Source organism: Mytilus galloprovincialis, chromosome 6 (genome assembly GCF_965363235.1).
Source record: "Mytilus galloprovincialis chromosome 6, xbMytGall1.hap1.1, whole genome shotgun sequence".
Classification (NCBI taxonomy): Eukaryota; Metazoa; Mollusca; class Bivalvia; order Mytilida; family Mytilidae; genus Mytilus; species Mytilus galloprovincialis.
The window spans coordinates 40120614-40135111 of NC_134843.1; the positions used below are offsets into that span (position 1 = coordinate 40120614).

Genomic DNA, 14498 nt, shown 5'->3' on the forward strand with positions numbered 1-14498 from the left:
CTCTGTACTTATACATCCCGTCATTGTGTTATTGTTCTATAATAAATTGTGAATTCTTGTCTTTAATGTTCGCTAATATGCTTTGTGTCTGCATGTCTTTTTGTGTTTCTTTGATACCCATGACGTGGCTCTATACTTACACATCCGGTCATTGTGTTATTGGGCCAATGTTTCTGTACGTATTTTGTTTAAGTGATTAATATGATATCACATCGTTGAATGCTATGACCCTTTTTTCGATTTTTTTACCTATTATGTCTGTTTGTTTTGTTCAAACATCGTTGTTAATATTATGGTGTAAGTTAGAGGTTTAGCTAGCTATAAATTCACTATCAATACACCATTTATAAATATAGTACATATCATTAACAATTGTCTTTTTGCGTATCTTTTCAGGATGAAATCCAAAACAGGGATTTAGAAACGTTGCTTTACATCTGTTTGTAATGAGTAGGAAACTATGAGTCATTTGAGATTGACAATATAGTGCTAAATTGAAAGTCAACTTACAAGATTCAAAACTTGAGACATTTATCTGTATTTTAGTGATTTTAGAAAATGAGGAGAGTCAACGATGTAGAGTTAGAATATTTCTTAACTTTTTCTTGATTTTATTTAATATTTACGTAGAATGAGATTGTTTGAATAATAAATCTTAAAAATACATGATGTTAGAATCAAAGGACATAATTTCCGCGTGACCCAGTACAGAGGTATCTGTTTTGGTACTATCAAACTCTTGGGACCTAATGCGCCAATTAAATGTATATTGAACTGGGCAACTAAAGCTTGATGTAGGTGTTAAACAACCATTGATTTCCACTATTAGTCTTTGTAAAATATGCACTTTTCAAAAGAATGTGCAGGACTTCTCTTTGTTTCAAATTAAGAAATATTTGGCATGAGTCAAGTTTTATCCCGTCCAGTACTATAGATAAAATTTCACATAACATTTCATTGCATATAAGAAAAAAAACTTCACTTGAAGTTAACCAATCAAAATTTCCCCCTTATTTAACATGTGTACAAGCTTTTAATCTAGTAACCATGTAACCTCAAGTTGTCAAACTATTCTATAGTAAACCCATTTGAAGAAATAAAGGTAATTTGAATTACCCAAGAATAAGATTTATGATCCAAAAATGTTTCACTGGAATACAATGTAGGATTAATTACCTACAACTTACATAATCAAGGTACTATTTTTTCCAGACCTATTTTCGGGGGAATTCGTATGCAACATGTTGTGACGTATCATGGTTTGGTGTTATTACACCTGCTATAGTTGCTTATTAATAAAATGTGTTAAAAATTAAAAAAAAAATTATTTATATGTAAATTTGTACTTATTCCTTATTTGTATGAACTTCCAAAATGTAAAATGAACCTTGCATTACCACTATAATTTATTTACATTAATATGTGAATGTACAGTATTGAACTGGGTTAGATATGTCATAGCCTTGTACTTATATTTCTTTTCTTGTGTTAAATACTTGTAACCCAATGCTGCATATATTGTATACTACTTTAATTTTTTTATATTCAGGGCTTTTTCTATTTACATACTTGACCATTGTGCCTTATCATTATAATGTTATATTGTGCAAAGATAAAGTCTGATTTGCAATTGGTAAACATATACTTGTTTTATTTTTTAAAGAAACAGATCGTTTGTATTTATTCATTATAAGTGAAGAATAAAAAAACATGAAAGATTTGGACCTGGCATTGCGTCATTAGTTTTATTCGTTGTTCTGTTAATTACGAAAAGATTGAAAAGACCACTTGAAAACGATGAATGTAAACCTAATTTATCAATATCGAATTCCAGTCGTTTTCTTTAGTTGCAGTTCGAGATTGTGATAGAGACCGAACTGTGTTTTTTTTTGTTTTTGTAATTAAAGCTCGCGGATAACCAAAGATGTCCTGGATTTTCAAGTAGGAAGAATTTTTGACCTAATTTCACTCAGGTTTAACAATCTTATTTTCACAAAACGTGTATTTTTTTCTGTCAGGAATGATTGGAAGTTGATAATGAATGATTTCTTGCCTTTTTTTTTTGGAAAACTAATGTTTTAAAACAGGAGTAATAATTGATTGTATATAAATTTTCGTTATAGAAAACATCTGTATTTTCTTTTTTTTTCTTTTCTTTGATTGACTGTTTCATTCACATATAGTATCTGTTTGAGATAATAATATCGTTATGTATTTTTATAAATCAATATTGCTAGTTATACATTTTTTATGTGCCTGCTTACCTAAAAAAACTGTTTAGAAGACAAAAAAATACACCAAAGAGGATGTCATACTATGAAAGGTCCCCACTGGAGTACATCATAGTGTAAAATAAATAATTATTTGAATAAAGAGCTTTTTTTTTAATTTCTAACAGTGGGTATAACTAATGAATTCTTGATTGTACTTTGTCGACCTTATCAATCAAATGATTAAATGGTCGTCCGATGCAACATAGGCATAGATTCTTAGTCTGGATTTTATCATCAGTTGTTATTTACGTTTTTAACTAACTTTCAGTAACTGCGAGAACCCTTAGACCGATAGTTTGCGTCGTATTTCTTCATGTTAGTTGATGTTGTTTTATTTTTAAATTTGTTCTTATTTTTTGAGTGAACTGATTTTTATAGTTGTTACACCCTTGCCTCAGGTCATGGAGAGGCTTATACGTTCATTAACAGGTTTAACACTATCACGCTGTACCATATATCAATAAACTCTTCATAGATTCAAGGATTACAAAATGTGTACGTATCGGTTCGTGTTTAAATGACCTGCCAGTGACGCAGTGTGATGCAGCTTCAGATCCATCGATTGACAACTATTTATATATTCAATCATTAACAAGCCATGTATCTTTTTGTCGCGACTTTATTTATCTAGTGATCTATATAAGAAAGTTGATATACATGCGATTTATCAACCAACATGCCCAACACTGCTCACAATATATATTAGGATAGATTCAACTGTTTCCTTATATAATTTAATCAGGAGGTGATCAGTTAAATAACTAGATGCTCTAAGGAGCCTGTGTCGCTCACCTTGGTCTGTGTGAATATTAAACAAAGGAAGCAGATGCATTCATGACAAAATTGTGTTTTGGTGATGGTGATGTGTTTGTACATCTTACTTTACTTAACAGTCTTGCTGCTTACAATTATCTCTATCTATAATGAACTTTGCCCAGTAGTTTCAGTGGAATTTGTTAATTAAAATTTACAAATTTTATGAAAATTGTTTAAATTGACTATAAAGGACAATAACTTCTTAGGGGGTCAATTGACCATTTCGGTCATGTTGACTTATTTGTTAATCTTACTTTGCTGAACATTGTTGCTGTTTACAGTTTATCTTTATCTATAATAATATTCAAAATATCCAAAAACAGCAAAATTTCCTTAAAATTACCAATTCAGGGGCAGCAACCCAACAACAGGTTGTCCGATTTGTCTGAAAATTACAGGGCAGATAGATCTTGATCTGATAAGCAATTTTATCCCATGTCAGATTTGCTCTAAATGCTTTGGTTTTTGAGTTATAAGCCAAAAACTGCATTTTACCCCTATGTTCTATTTTTAGCCATGGCGGCCATCTTGGTTGGTTGACCGGGTCACGCAACACATTTCTTAAACTAGATACCCCAAAGATGATTGTTGCCAAGTTTAGAATAATTTGGTCAAGTAGTTTCAGAAAAGAATATTTTTGTAAATCTGAAAACTAAGATTTACGAAAAATGGTTAAAAATTGACTATAAAGGGCAATTACTCCTGAAGGAGGCAACTGACCATTTCGGTCGTGTCGACTTATTTGTAAATCCTACTTTGCTGAACATTATTGCTGTTTACAGTTTATCTCTATCTATAAAAATATTCAAGATAATAACCAAAAACATCAAAATTTCCTTAAAATTACAAATTCAGGGGCAGCAACCCAACAACGGGTTGTTCGATTCGTCCGAAAATTACAGGGCAGATAGATCTTGACCTTATACACAATTTTACCCCTTGTCAAATTTGCTCTAAATGCTTTGGTTTTTGAGTTATAAGCCAAAAACTGAATTTTACCCATATGTTCTATTTTTAGCCATGGCGGCCATCTTGGATGGTTGACCGGGTCACGCCACACATTTTTTAAACAAGATACCCCAATGATGATTGTGGCCAAGTTTGGTTTAATTTGGTCCAGTAGTTTTAGAGGAGAAGATTTTTCTAAACGCTAACGACGACGGACGACGGACGACGACGGACGCCGGACGCCAAGTGATGGGAAAATCTCACTTGGTCCTATGGGCCAGGTGAGCTAAAAAAGGAGCAGAAAATGTCGACAGACCAAAATTAATTGTAAATCATATAAAAGATCAGACGATTTCTTACTATACAAATTATTGGATAAATCTATATTAATATTGGTCATTCGCGAAACAAAGAATGATATAAACAACAATATGCTTCAACGTATCAATCTCGATATCATTTTTCTAGTTTTGAGGTAATCAATCCAGACATAGTTAATGAAAAAAATATAATAAATCAAAAGATAAAGGTTCATAACTTTGTTTGGAACAACAAAGCCAAACAATTCAAAATCGGAGACTGCTTTATTCTTTCAAAACACATGTTGTCTTGAAATAGCATGATAATCGGTAGTCTTGAATCCTTAAATAAGATATCTTAATATTTAACATTCTTAGTGTTTTATTGTTTACAGTAATGCGTTACATTACGATTTATAACATGGTCAGACTCGTCCTGGCAGTGAAAACCCCTAAAGGACGAACTTATTCAATATTTTTGCGTGGATGATTGTGTATGCTTGATTTCTTGTATACTTTAATGAATACAGAGAGAATTAAAATTCTATGAAAAAAATCTCCACATTTGTCAACATTGCCGATATGGTAAATTTTTAAAATTTAATCAAGTTCTTTTAACCACTGATAATAATTAATGACAAGACAGTGTGGTTTCAATTCATTTTATGCAACAGAGGTGAAGACAAACATTCAAATTAAAGGTGACAGCAATGTTTTATTTATGGATAAAAATTCAAACTACTGTCAATTTAAATAAAACCAAATTAGTGGTACGAGTAAGATAGACTTTTTCCTTTAAATTATTATGACAATTTTCTTATTTTATGTGCCTATATTTTGTTGATTATTGTACATTGTATATGAGTAACAATATATACAATGTTCAACTAGAAATACTAAACAATAGCTAACTATTAATGCATAGTCGAAGACATTCGTATCCTTATATCTTCATTTTGACTTCTTTAGTCCACGTACTGCTCTGTGATAGTCCATGAAACTATTTATATTTCTCTTTGCTTCTGAAAAAAATGAATAAAGCATTATCCTATATGTCAATGTGATCATATAATGCAATTATACTTAAAGTTCAATACAATTACAACCTGAATAGGTATTGCTGGTGGTAAGGGTTTGTTATAGTGACATTTGAGATAAATTTGAGATTAAATCAGAAAACACGAACTCATGGATTTTTTTATTAAAACATTGTAAAAAATATCACTATAATCTTATATTTCAAAACATATAACGTTTTTAAAAGTCATATATGGTACTAAAGTTGTTATGTAATTCTTCTATATTAAGATTTTTAAGACCAATATGGTTTTTATTTCTTTTTCATACTTGACATATACTGTGAAAGAGTTCTCAGTAATTGCATGACTTTTTGATTGGTATCTTGTGTCTGTTGTTTTCATAACAGTGTTTTGTTCTCAAAACGTGGAGGAGGGTTAAGCCCTCACATTTAAACATTAAACATAACCAATTTCTGTATGTGCCTGTCCAAATGTAAAGGCAAACAATGCATTGGTTGTCATTGGTTGCTGACATTACATTTTGTTTTTGGTGTTATAGCTAACAATACTACATGAGGATTTTTTTTTATTGTAAAGGAAGTTGTGCGGTGTCCTACACTTATTGACAATATTTCATATCAACTCTGGTATTATAGTTATCTCATATGCAACAGCTGATTTATATTCTCCTTGAATATTTACCGTTGCAGTTTTCTTCATCAGATCCGTCGTCACAATCTATGCCATTGTCACACACGTAAGTTTTAGAAATGCATTGTAATCCATTTTTACATTTTACCTCAAAACGACCACATTGTTCTGCTACAAAAAAAATAATATTTATTACAATAAATCATAAACCAATAAATAAGAAACGTAATTTAAATATCTCAATAGCATTTTCTGCGGTAAGCATATATATGTAGCTGTACATTTCGTGTTTTAGATCATGAAAAGTTTACTATGTTAAGAATCACACTTCCCACGACACATAAACTGAATAAGAAATCATTTAAATACTGAACTATTTGATCGACAACGTAATTACTATTTTAGCATACAATAGGTATAGAAATGGGTACCAATTGTGCACCACTACTTGATACCTTGTTTTTGTACTTAATGGAATTACAATTCCTACAAACCTTTCGGAACCAGAGACAGATATATTAGTTCATTCACTCTATATAAAACGTGTCAAGAAGTGATTACATTTCATATATTCCATTGACCTCGTGAAAAAGTACACAAGCAGAAGTTCTACTTGATATCCTGAGATTTTATTCGATATTGACACAGATGGACGACTTCAAACTAAAATTGATGGCACGGGATGATTTCAATTTGATAATTGTCAACCTCAAATGTATCTGCAGAGGCATACCCTTTCGCGTTATTGTATTGGTATTTAGATATCCCGATTAATCCTAAACGTTCAGACACGTTTTCAATATACGGACTATATTTACATGTTCGTGTTCAAAATCATAAAAGTTGCTTAAAAAGAGATATGAGGAAGAGCAATTGAGATCGACAAGATAGAAGTCCTTGTTTTATTTTTCTTCCGAGAATAATCCTTTGAGGAGTGTTCTTTCCAAAAATGTTAGTCCAATACCTGTGATGGTGTAATTGTAGATTTTTTGCGTATGTTTTTAATGAAATCATACATCTGTTTTTTGTTAACCTGTTTTACTTTTTGAGTAAACAACTAGAGGCTCCAAGAAGCTTGTGTTACTCAACTGATATGTTGTTGAATTTGTCAATGGAATTTCAGAGGTGAATATTTTTGTAAACTAGTACAAAAATTTTACAAAAAAATGTTAGAAATTGACTATTAAGGGCAATAACTCGTTAAAGGGTCAATTGAAAATTTTCGTTATGAAGACTTATTTGTAAGTCATACATACTTTACTGAACATTATTGCTGCTTACATTTTATTCCCTTATATAATGATGTTATAGATAATAACAAAAAACTAACACATTTCCTTATAATTATTTATTCCAGGACAAGTAACCAGCAACAGGTCTGCAAATTTGAAGGCAGATGTATCTGAACCTGATGAATATTTTTGTTCCATCGTAATTGCACTAAATGCTTAAGTTTCAGAAATATAAGCGAAAAAACTGCATTTTACCACTATATTCTAGTTTTATCCAATGCATGTTGACAAAGCAGGCAGGGTCATTGCACACATTTGTTTATAAATGAATACCTTAATAATGAGTTTACCCCAGTTTGTTTGAAATTGTGAATGTAGTTTATGCGACTTTTTGTGTTTCTTTGGTTTCTTATCATTACGCTGTACGTTATAAGATCCCGTCATTATGTTATTGTTTTATCATGTGTCATTATGTTTTTGTTCGTTTATAAATTTGAAAATACTTTGAACGACAAACGACAAAATCATTTTACTCGCGTAGTGGTATTCTTAAATATTCTAAAGAACTTCTTGACAATTTCAAATCTCGGTCTATTTCTGAAATTAATTCTCACAAAACTTTTGATTGTTTAACCCTGTATACCATCATTTCCCATGTGAAATTTGAATAAAAATGTTTTAAATAAACATTTAACAACATAAAAACCCTATGTGACGCTTACATTTTCTGATGTCAGACACGCTAAGCAATGATTTTTTTTTATTTCATAGATACTATTTTTGGGGAAATGATTGTTTGTTTTAAGATTGTTTCACAGTGATGACTGCTGTACCCTTATTTTAACTATTGTATTTATGATATCTGTTTTGTTCACGCGCCGTTGTAAATATAACGGGATTTGATGAAACTGTCGTACATGTGAGAGGTTTGGCGCTGTGAAACCAGGTTCAATCCACCATTTTATCCATTTGAAAATGCCTGTACCAAGTCTGATATCCGACAGTTGTTGTCCATTCGTTTGATGTGTTTTGTCATTGGATTTTGCCATGTGATTAGGGACTTTCCGATTGAATTTTATTCGGTGTTAAATATTTTTGTGATTTTACTTTTTATTGTTTAGCGTCATTGATTTTCATGGCATCCATTCCCAACTGATGCTATGGAAATGTACGCGCTAGCGTACAAGAAGACGTATGACATATGTACGACGTATGACAGATGTACGTTTGACAGATTTAAATGTATGTTTTAACTCTTTTTTTTTATGTTTTTTAGCTTATGTATTAATTTAATTCGAATGGAGATAACAATATTGTATTTTAAGCTCCGACGGCATTAATTGGTGATTTGATGCAGTCGGAGCTAAAAATACAACTCAGTTATGTCCTACGTGGTTTCGTTAACGAAAATCAACGAGTATGCATCTGTATTCGCAAGTTGATTATCGTTACCGAATCTACTACTTCTTATCAGAAGCTTTATGTTTTGACAATAAATCAAGGGAATTTCATAAATATGATTTCGTCTTTTGTATTTTTTTATTTATTAATAGCTTGAAATAAATATATCTACACGGTTTATATTTACATTTATGAATTTGACAAGTTAACATAGATTTAATATTACTTAAATTGGGTGTTATTAACTCAATTTTCATATTGGTTAATATATATTTCATGTAATGTTTAATCATTAAATTTTTTTTTCTCTCTACCAAAATATTATATTTTAATCTTAGAGGTATTATATATTTCATTTTCATATAATGACGATTATTTTGTTTCTGTGTTTACTGTCTAAGTTTTGCGGTTTATTTATAGACATGTTTTAACAATTGGGTGCTTTAAGAGTATAGTTTAGAAATTGACTGAATTATAACAGTACCCACGGTGTAGTGGTATCATGCTAAAGACTCTGACTAATGATTCACGATGAATATACAATAGGTTAAAAGTTAAAAATTATAAAATTAGTTATCTTAAGCCTACGCAGTGGTTAGTGGATTCTTAAAAAAAATAACCTTCAGTAAGTACAATATAATAATGTCAGATAAATGGGTTAAATATATAATCCTATTCATGGTAATAACAAAAAACTGCAATTTTTTTTATGGGTTGTCTTATTTGTGGAATAAGAATACTAGAACACGTGGATTATCATTAAAATATTGGAAAACATTATTATAATAAATATTTTGACTTTGTCAATTAACATAACATTATGATTTGAAAGAACTTTCTGTAACTGCATGATTTAATATTGGTACATGGTGTCTGTATTTCTTTGGTAAAATTGTTTGCATTTTTCAAAACAAGGAAGAGAAGGGTTTAGAGCTCACATTCTTTATGTGCCTGTCCATATTCAAAAACTAATTACGCATTTGTTGTCATTGGTTCCTCTCTGTTACATATTTATCTTTTGTTTTTATTGGTGAAGGCAGTTGTTCGGTGACCGTGTCTTATATTTGTTATTATCTACTTTCATTGCAAGTCTGGAATATTAGTTGTCTCGTTTGCAATGATTGATTTATATTCTCCTTGCATAATAAACTCATCATAGGATTGAAATTTTATATTTACGCCAGACGCGCGTTTCGTCTACAAAAGACTCATCAGTGACGCTCAAATAAAAGAAATGTTAAAAATACCAAAGTACGAAGTTGAGCATTGAGGACCAAACATTCTTAAAAGTGTTGCTATATACAGATAAGGTAATATATTCCTGAGTTAGAAAAGTCTTAGTATTTCAAAAATTCATAATTATGAACATATCAATGATATATTTACCCTTGCAGCCATATTCCTCTTCATCAGATCCGTCGTCACAATCTTCGTACTTGTCACACAGATCAGATTTAAAAATACATTGTAATCCATCTTTACATTTTACCTCAGAACGACCACATTGTGTCTCTACATAAAAATAAATAAGAACAATCAATCATAACCGAAATACTTCAATACGTAATTTAAAGTTTGACCACAATTTCTCAATTGCATTTTCTACATAAAGGGAAGCATAGCTACACATTTCTTATTTTAGAGCATGAAAAGTTTACATTATTAAAAATCACACTGATTCCTACGACACATAATCTGAATAAGCCATCATTGAAATACTGGACTTTTTGATCGACGACATAGTTGTTTGTTGGATTAATAGTTCAGCATACATTAGGTATAGAAATTGGTACCACTTGTGAATTACTACTAGCCACCTTGTTTTTGTATTAATTGGAAGTAGAATCCCAACAGAACATTTAGAACCAGAAACAGATATATCAGTTATGTTCTTTCACTCATTATCAATCGTGTCAAGAAGTGATAACATTTCATATATCCCATTGACCTCGTGACCAAAGACAGAGGCAGAAGGTCTGCGTGATATCGTGATATTTTCCTCGACATTGACACAGATTGACGACGTCAAACTCAAATTTAAAACACGGGATGATTTCAATTTTATAATTGTGAATCTCAAATTTATCAGCATTAGCATACCCTTTTGATTTATTGTTTTTGGTATTTAAATATCTCGATTAATGCGTCACGCTCAGGCATTTTGTCAATATACGGACTATATTAACCTGTCGTTCTCTAAATACAAAAGCTGCTCAATCAGAGATATGAAGAAGAGCGACTGGGTTTGATAATATGTAAGTGTTTCTTAATTTTGTTTGCGATAAAGTGCTTTTTGCCTCTCCATTCATATTAACATGTTTTGAAAATCGAATTAATTAATGTTTAATGTCTTGATCTATGCTCATGTATTTTATCATGTTGTATCTGTGTTCCATTTTCCGAGTCAGTATATTTACTGTCAACTTTTCATTAAGAAATCATTTCAGAAAACGGAAGAAAACGATTTCTATGTTGATTTTACATTTACTTGTGTTTTGTTTTTGCAATGCACAAAGCAAATGAGTCGACATAGCTTATATAACAGTTATATTAAATACACAAAATTCTGTGGGTGTATTAGTTCCAATACCCGTAATGGTTTCATTGTAGATACGCTTATCATATTCAATCATTTTATTGTTGTTTTTCACCTGTTTTAGCTTTGAAAGTCATATGAAACTCCAAATTAAAAACAATGATGCATATGTTTTTTTTTTATAACTAAATGGCCAGTTTGTATCATAAAACTTATGTACATATACTTTTTCGGAAGAAAATGCTCTAGTTTGTTCAAATTTTGAAAGACATTTTCATTTTTAATTGTTGGTTTTCATACACCAATCGCCAACATGTTTTCCGTCGCAGTTACCTCGGCATGAACGTTCTCGTATAAGTACGGTGATCGCAATTATGCAAGTGCGAAGGGGAAAACCAAATTGGCAGAGAGAATCAACAAACGTTAACATCGCTCTGTCATCAAAATAAATTAAATTATATTGTACATGTTATACACGTACTAAACTGAAAATCTATGTTTCTTTGATAATTGTTTACAAATTGGCAGTCAGATTCAAAACACGACCATTGTTTAGCTGCCATATTTTCACAACACTTATCGAGTGATATATTTTTTTGACGATTAATCGAAATGAATGAGTAAACAATAATAAAATATTGTACAGAAGACTGAGTTTACATCATATACATGCATTGGTTCAAGAATTGGATTAACATTATTTTTCACCAAGAAATCGTTTCTTTGACTTTAATTTAAAAAAAGGGTGTTCTGGATTTGTTTTTGAAATAAAATCAATGAAAATCTGCAAAAGTGTGAAATAAGTACATACTCATTAAATAAACATTCAAACCTGTATACAACAATAACCTGCTAGACCAGAGGAAACGACCTTAAAAAGGACGTGGCTCTAAATTGTGTTTCAAATGCAATAATTTTCTACAGCGGGGGAGGGGGAGGGGGGGGAGAGAATAGGTTGACCGTACAAAAGTGGTTTCGCTAAAAAGAGGCCATTTTTGATCCTATATTTGAAGGTTTGTCTGTACTCGATATAAAGTTCTTGTTAAATGGGAGTTGTTGCACGGGTATGTTGAAAGGCATTCTCAAGTTATCTAACTATTAAAGTTTTTTACATTCTACCGGAAAGCACAAATTCAAATTAGATATGAGGAACTCCTACCGAAATTCGTTGGTTCTCTCCGGGCAATCCAACTTCCTTCACTTATTAGAACTGAGCGTCCCAAAATAGCAAAATAGCACAAAGGTGTTCCAAATAGTCCAAAACACCAAATTATCAATGAGAAGATCGACAGTATAACCAATAAGTGGAATCTTTGATTTGCTTTTTCTATGAAGGATTATGAAAGAGGTGCGAAAGATACTAGAGGGTCATTGAAACTCAAAAATCGAAAATAAACTGACAACGACATTGCTAAAAATAAAAAAGACAAACAGACAAACATTAATAGACAAAACACATAATGAAAAGATAAAGAGTAATCTATAGCTACAAGAACCCCGTCAAAAACTCAGGATAATCTTAGGTACTCCGAGAGGGTAAGTAAATCCTGCTCTACATGTGCACCCGTTGTGTTGAACATTAGAACTTCGGTCATCTACTGCTGACTTAAATCAAACATGGCGTGCAAGACAGTGGTGATGTAATGTAAAAATTTTGTTACTTTTTTTTGTTGCTTTCAACCTTTTGCGTTGATCCTACATGTTGACACTTTTATTGCGAACTGATATTGGCAAATACAAAGTATTTCTTTTGCATTCGTAGGGAAATATTAAGGCTATGTGTATGTGTTTCAAAAACTAGTTTCAATTACGACAATAAATGTTTAAGATTACCCGCACACATGGTGGCGTCTTCATCTGAGTGGTCTGGACATTCAGTACCACAACTTCTGTAATTGTTTTGTTCATGGTTTTTTACATAAAAAAAGTGAAAAAGTAAAATTACTTAGTTACTTGTTCTTATAACTATCTGATCATGTTTTTTTTGTAGTTTTTTTTGCTTCGTTTTCCTAAATGACTTAATAATTAAGCAAGACATTGAACGTTAACCACTGGATTATGACCATTGAACAATAAATAAATCTATGTCAGTATATGAGATATTACCTCTGCAGAAATCAGGATCTTCGTCAGATTGATCGTTACATTGGACATATCCATTACATAGTCCTCGATTTCGAATACATTGCACGTTATCCCTACATTTTACATCACCATTTTCACAATTGTTTTCTGTAACTGAGAGTCAATCAAGTCATTTCAAATATAATGTTTGACATTGATCTGTAAAATCTTTACAATGTTTTAATTTTTTAACAAATAAAATGAAATGCTTTTGACTTTTGAAATCTTATCATTTGCAATTGAGAAAACTTCTCGTTTGATAGATTATATTATAGATATTTCATGGTTGAAGGTTTGTATTGCCGATAACACATCGAGCAGTGTCAGGGTTGTGCCAATTGAGTGCGTAATTCGCTCTTAAATGTAAGGGTTGGTGTGTTCCTGATGAAGGTTAACATACAAACGCGCATGCAACTCAATAGATGTTCATCCTGGTTTATTTACAAGTATCTCCTGATTTATGTAGCTTTTTGAATAAAAATATTTGTTTTATTACATAAGCAAATGGCTTTTTTTTATATTAATGTAGAAAATGTAAGGAACTATTATATTTTTCTACGCATTCACAATCTATTTTGATCTGACGTTATCGACGTCTTAACAACACCTATTTTTGTATGACGTCAGAGGAGTGAAATAACGACGTATATTTCACATGTCAAATTATCGGTTTTTATTTCACTCGGAAATCTATGTAATTCATTGCATCCAATGTTATAAATATCGATAAAGTCGGATAAAAGAAAATTGTGAATGCATAAAAAAAAGATAAAGTTCCTAACATTTTCTACATTAATTTCATAAAAAACAACAATTTGCTAATGTAATAAAAAAAATAATCTAAAAATTCTAACATAGAAAAAAATCATCTTGTTACTGAACAACACTGATAATAAACTCTTGCGCTACGCGCATTTGTGAATTAATGTGTTGTTCTGTCACTCGTTGAATGTTTTTCTCTATTTGAAATCTTCGATTAGTTATTCTATAAATAATTATACATGTAATAGATTGAATCGTATATACTTCGAAATATATAAAGACATTTACGTTTAATCAATTCAAATGCTTACCTGACAATGAAAGGTTTGTGCAGAATCCAATCACAAATATTGTCAACGGAAGATAATTCATTTTATCCAGTCTAAATAAAATAAAAAAACACTTACAACTGTGATACAGACCAATGTTTCAGTGTT

The 14498-nt window shown here is 31.0% G+C and overlaps 1 protein-coding gene across 1 annotated transcript; it reads right to left on the reverse strand.

The window, feature by feature from the left end:
- Nucleotides 1-5287: 5287 nt before the first annotated feature.
- On the reverse strand, nucleotides 5288-14435 carry LOC143078592 (uncharacterized). Its single transcript, XM_076253448.1, has 5 exons — nucleotides 14373-14435; nucleotides 13282-13413; nucleotides 10026-10151; nucleotides 6058-6177; nucleotides 5288-5358 (listed from the first exon to the last, which is right to left on the reverse strand). Exons 1-5 carry the CDS (start codon nucleotides 14431-14433, stop codon nucleotides 5288-5290), a joined length of 510 nt encoding a protein of 169 aa, XP_076109563.1. The 5' UTR covers nucleotides 14434-14435.
- Nucleotides 14436-14498: the final 63 nt, after the last annotated feature.

Excerpts from the sequence above, each read along its gene's own strand:
- LOC143078592 (XM_076253448.1), bottom strand. The coding sequence starts at position 14,433 with ATGAATTATCTTCCGTTGACAATATTTGTGATTGGATTCTGCACAAAC. Across the intron at positions 10,152-13,281 it reads AGATCCTGATTTCTGCAGAG|AGACACAATGTGGTCGTTCT; the intron begins GTAATATCTCAT and ends ATTTTTATGTAG. Across the intron at positions 6,178-10,025 it reads AGAGGAATATGGCTGCAAGG|CAGAACAATGTGGTCGTTTT; the intron begins GTAAATATATCA and ends TTTTTTTTGTAG.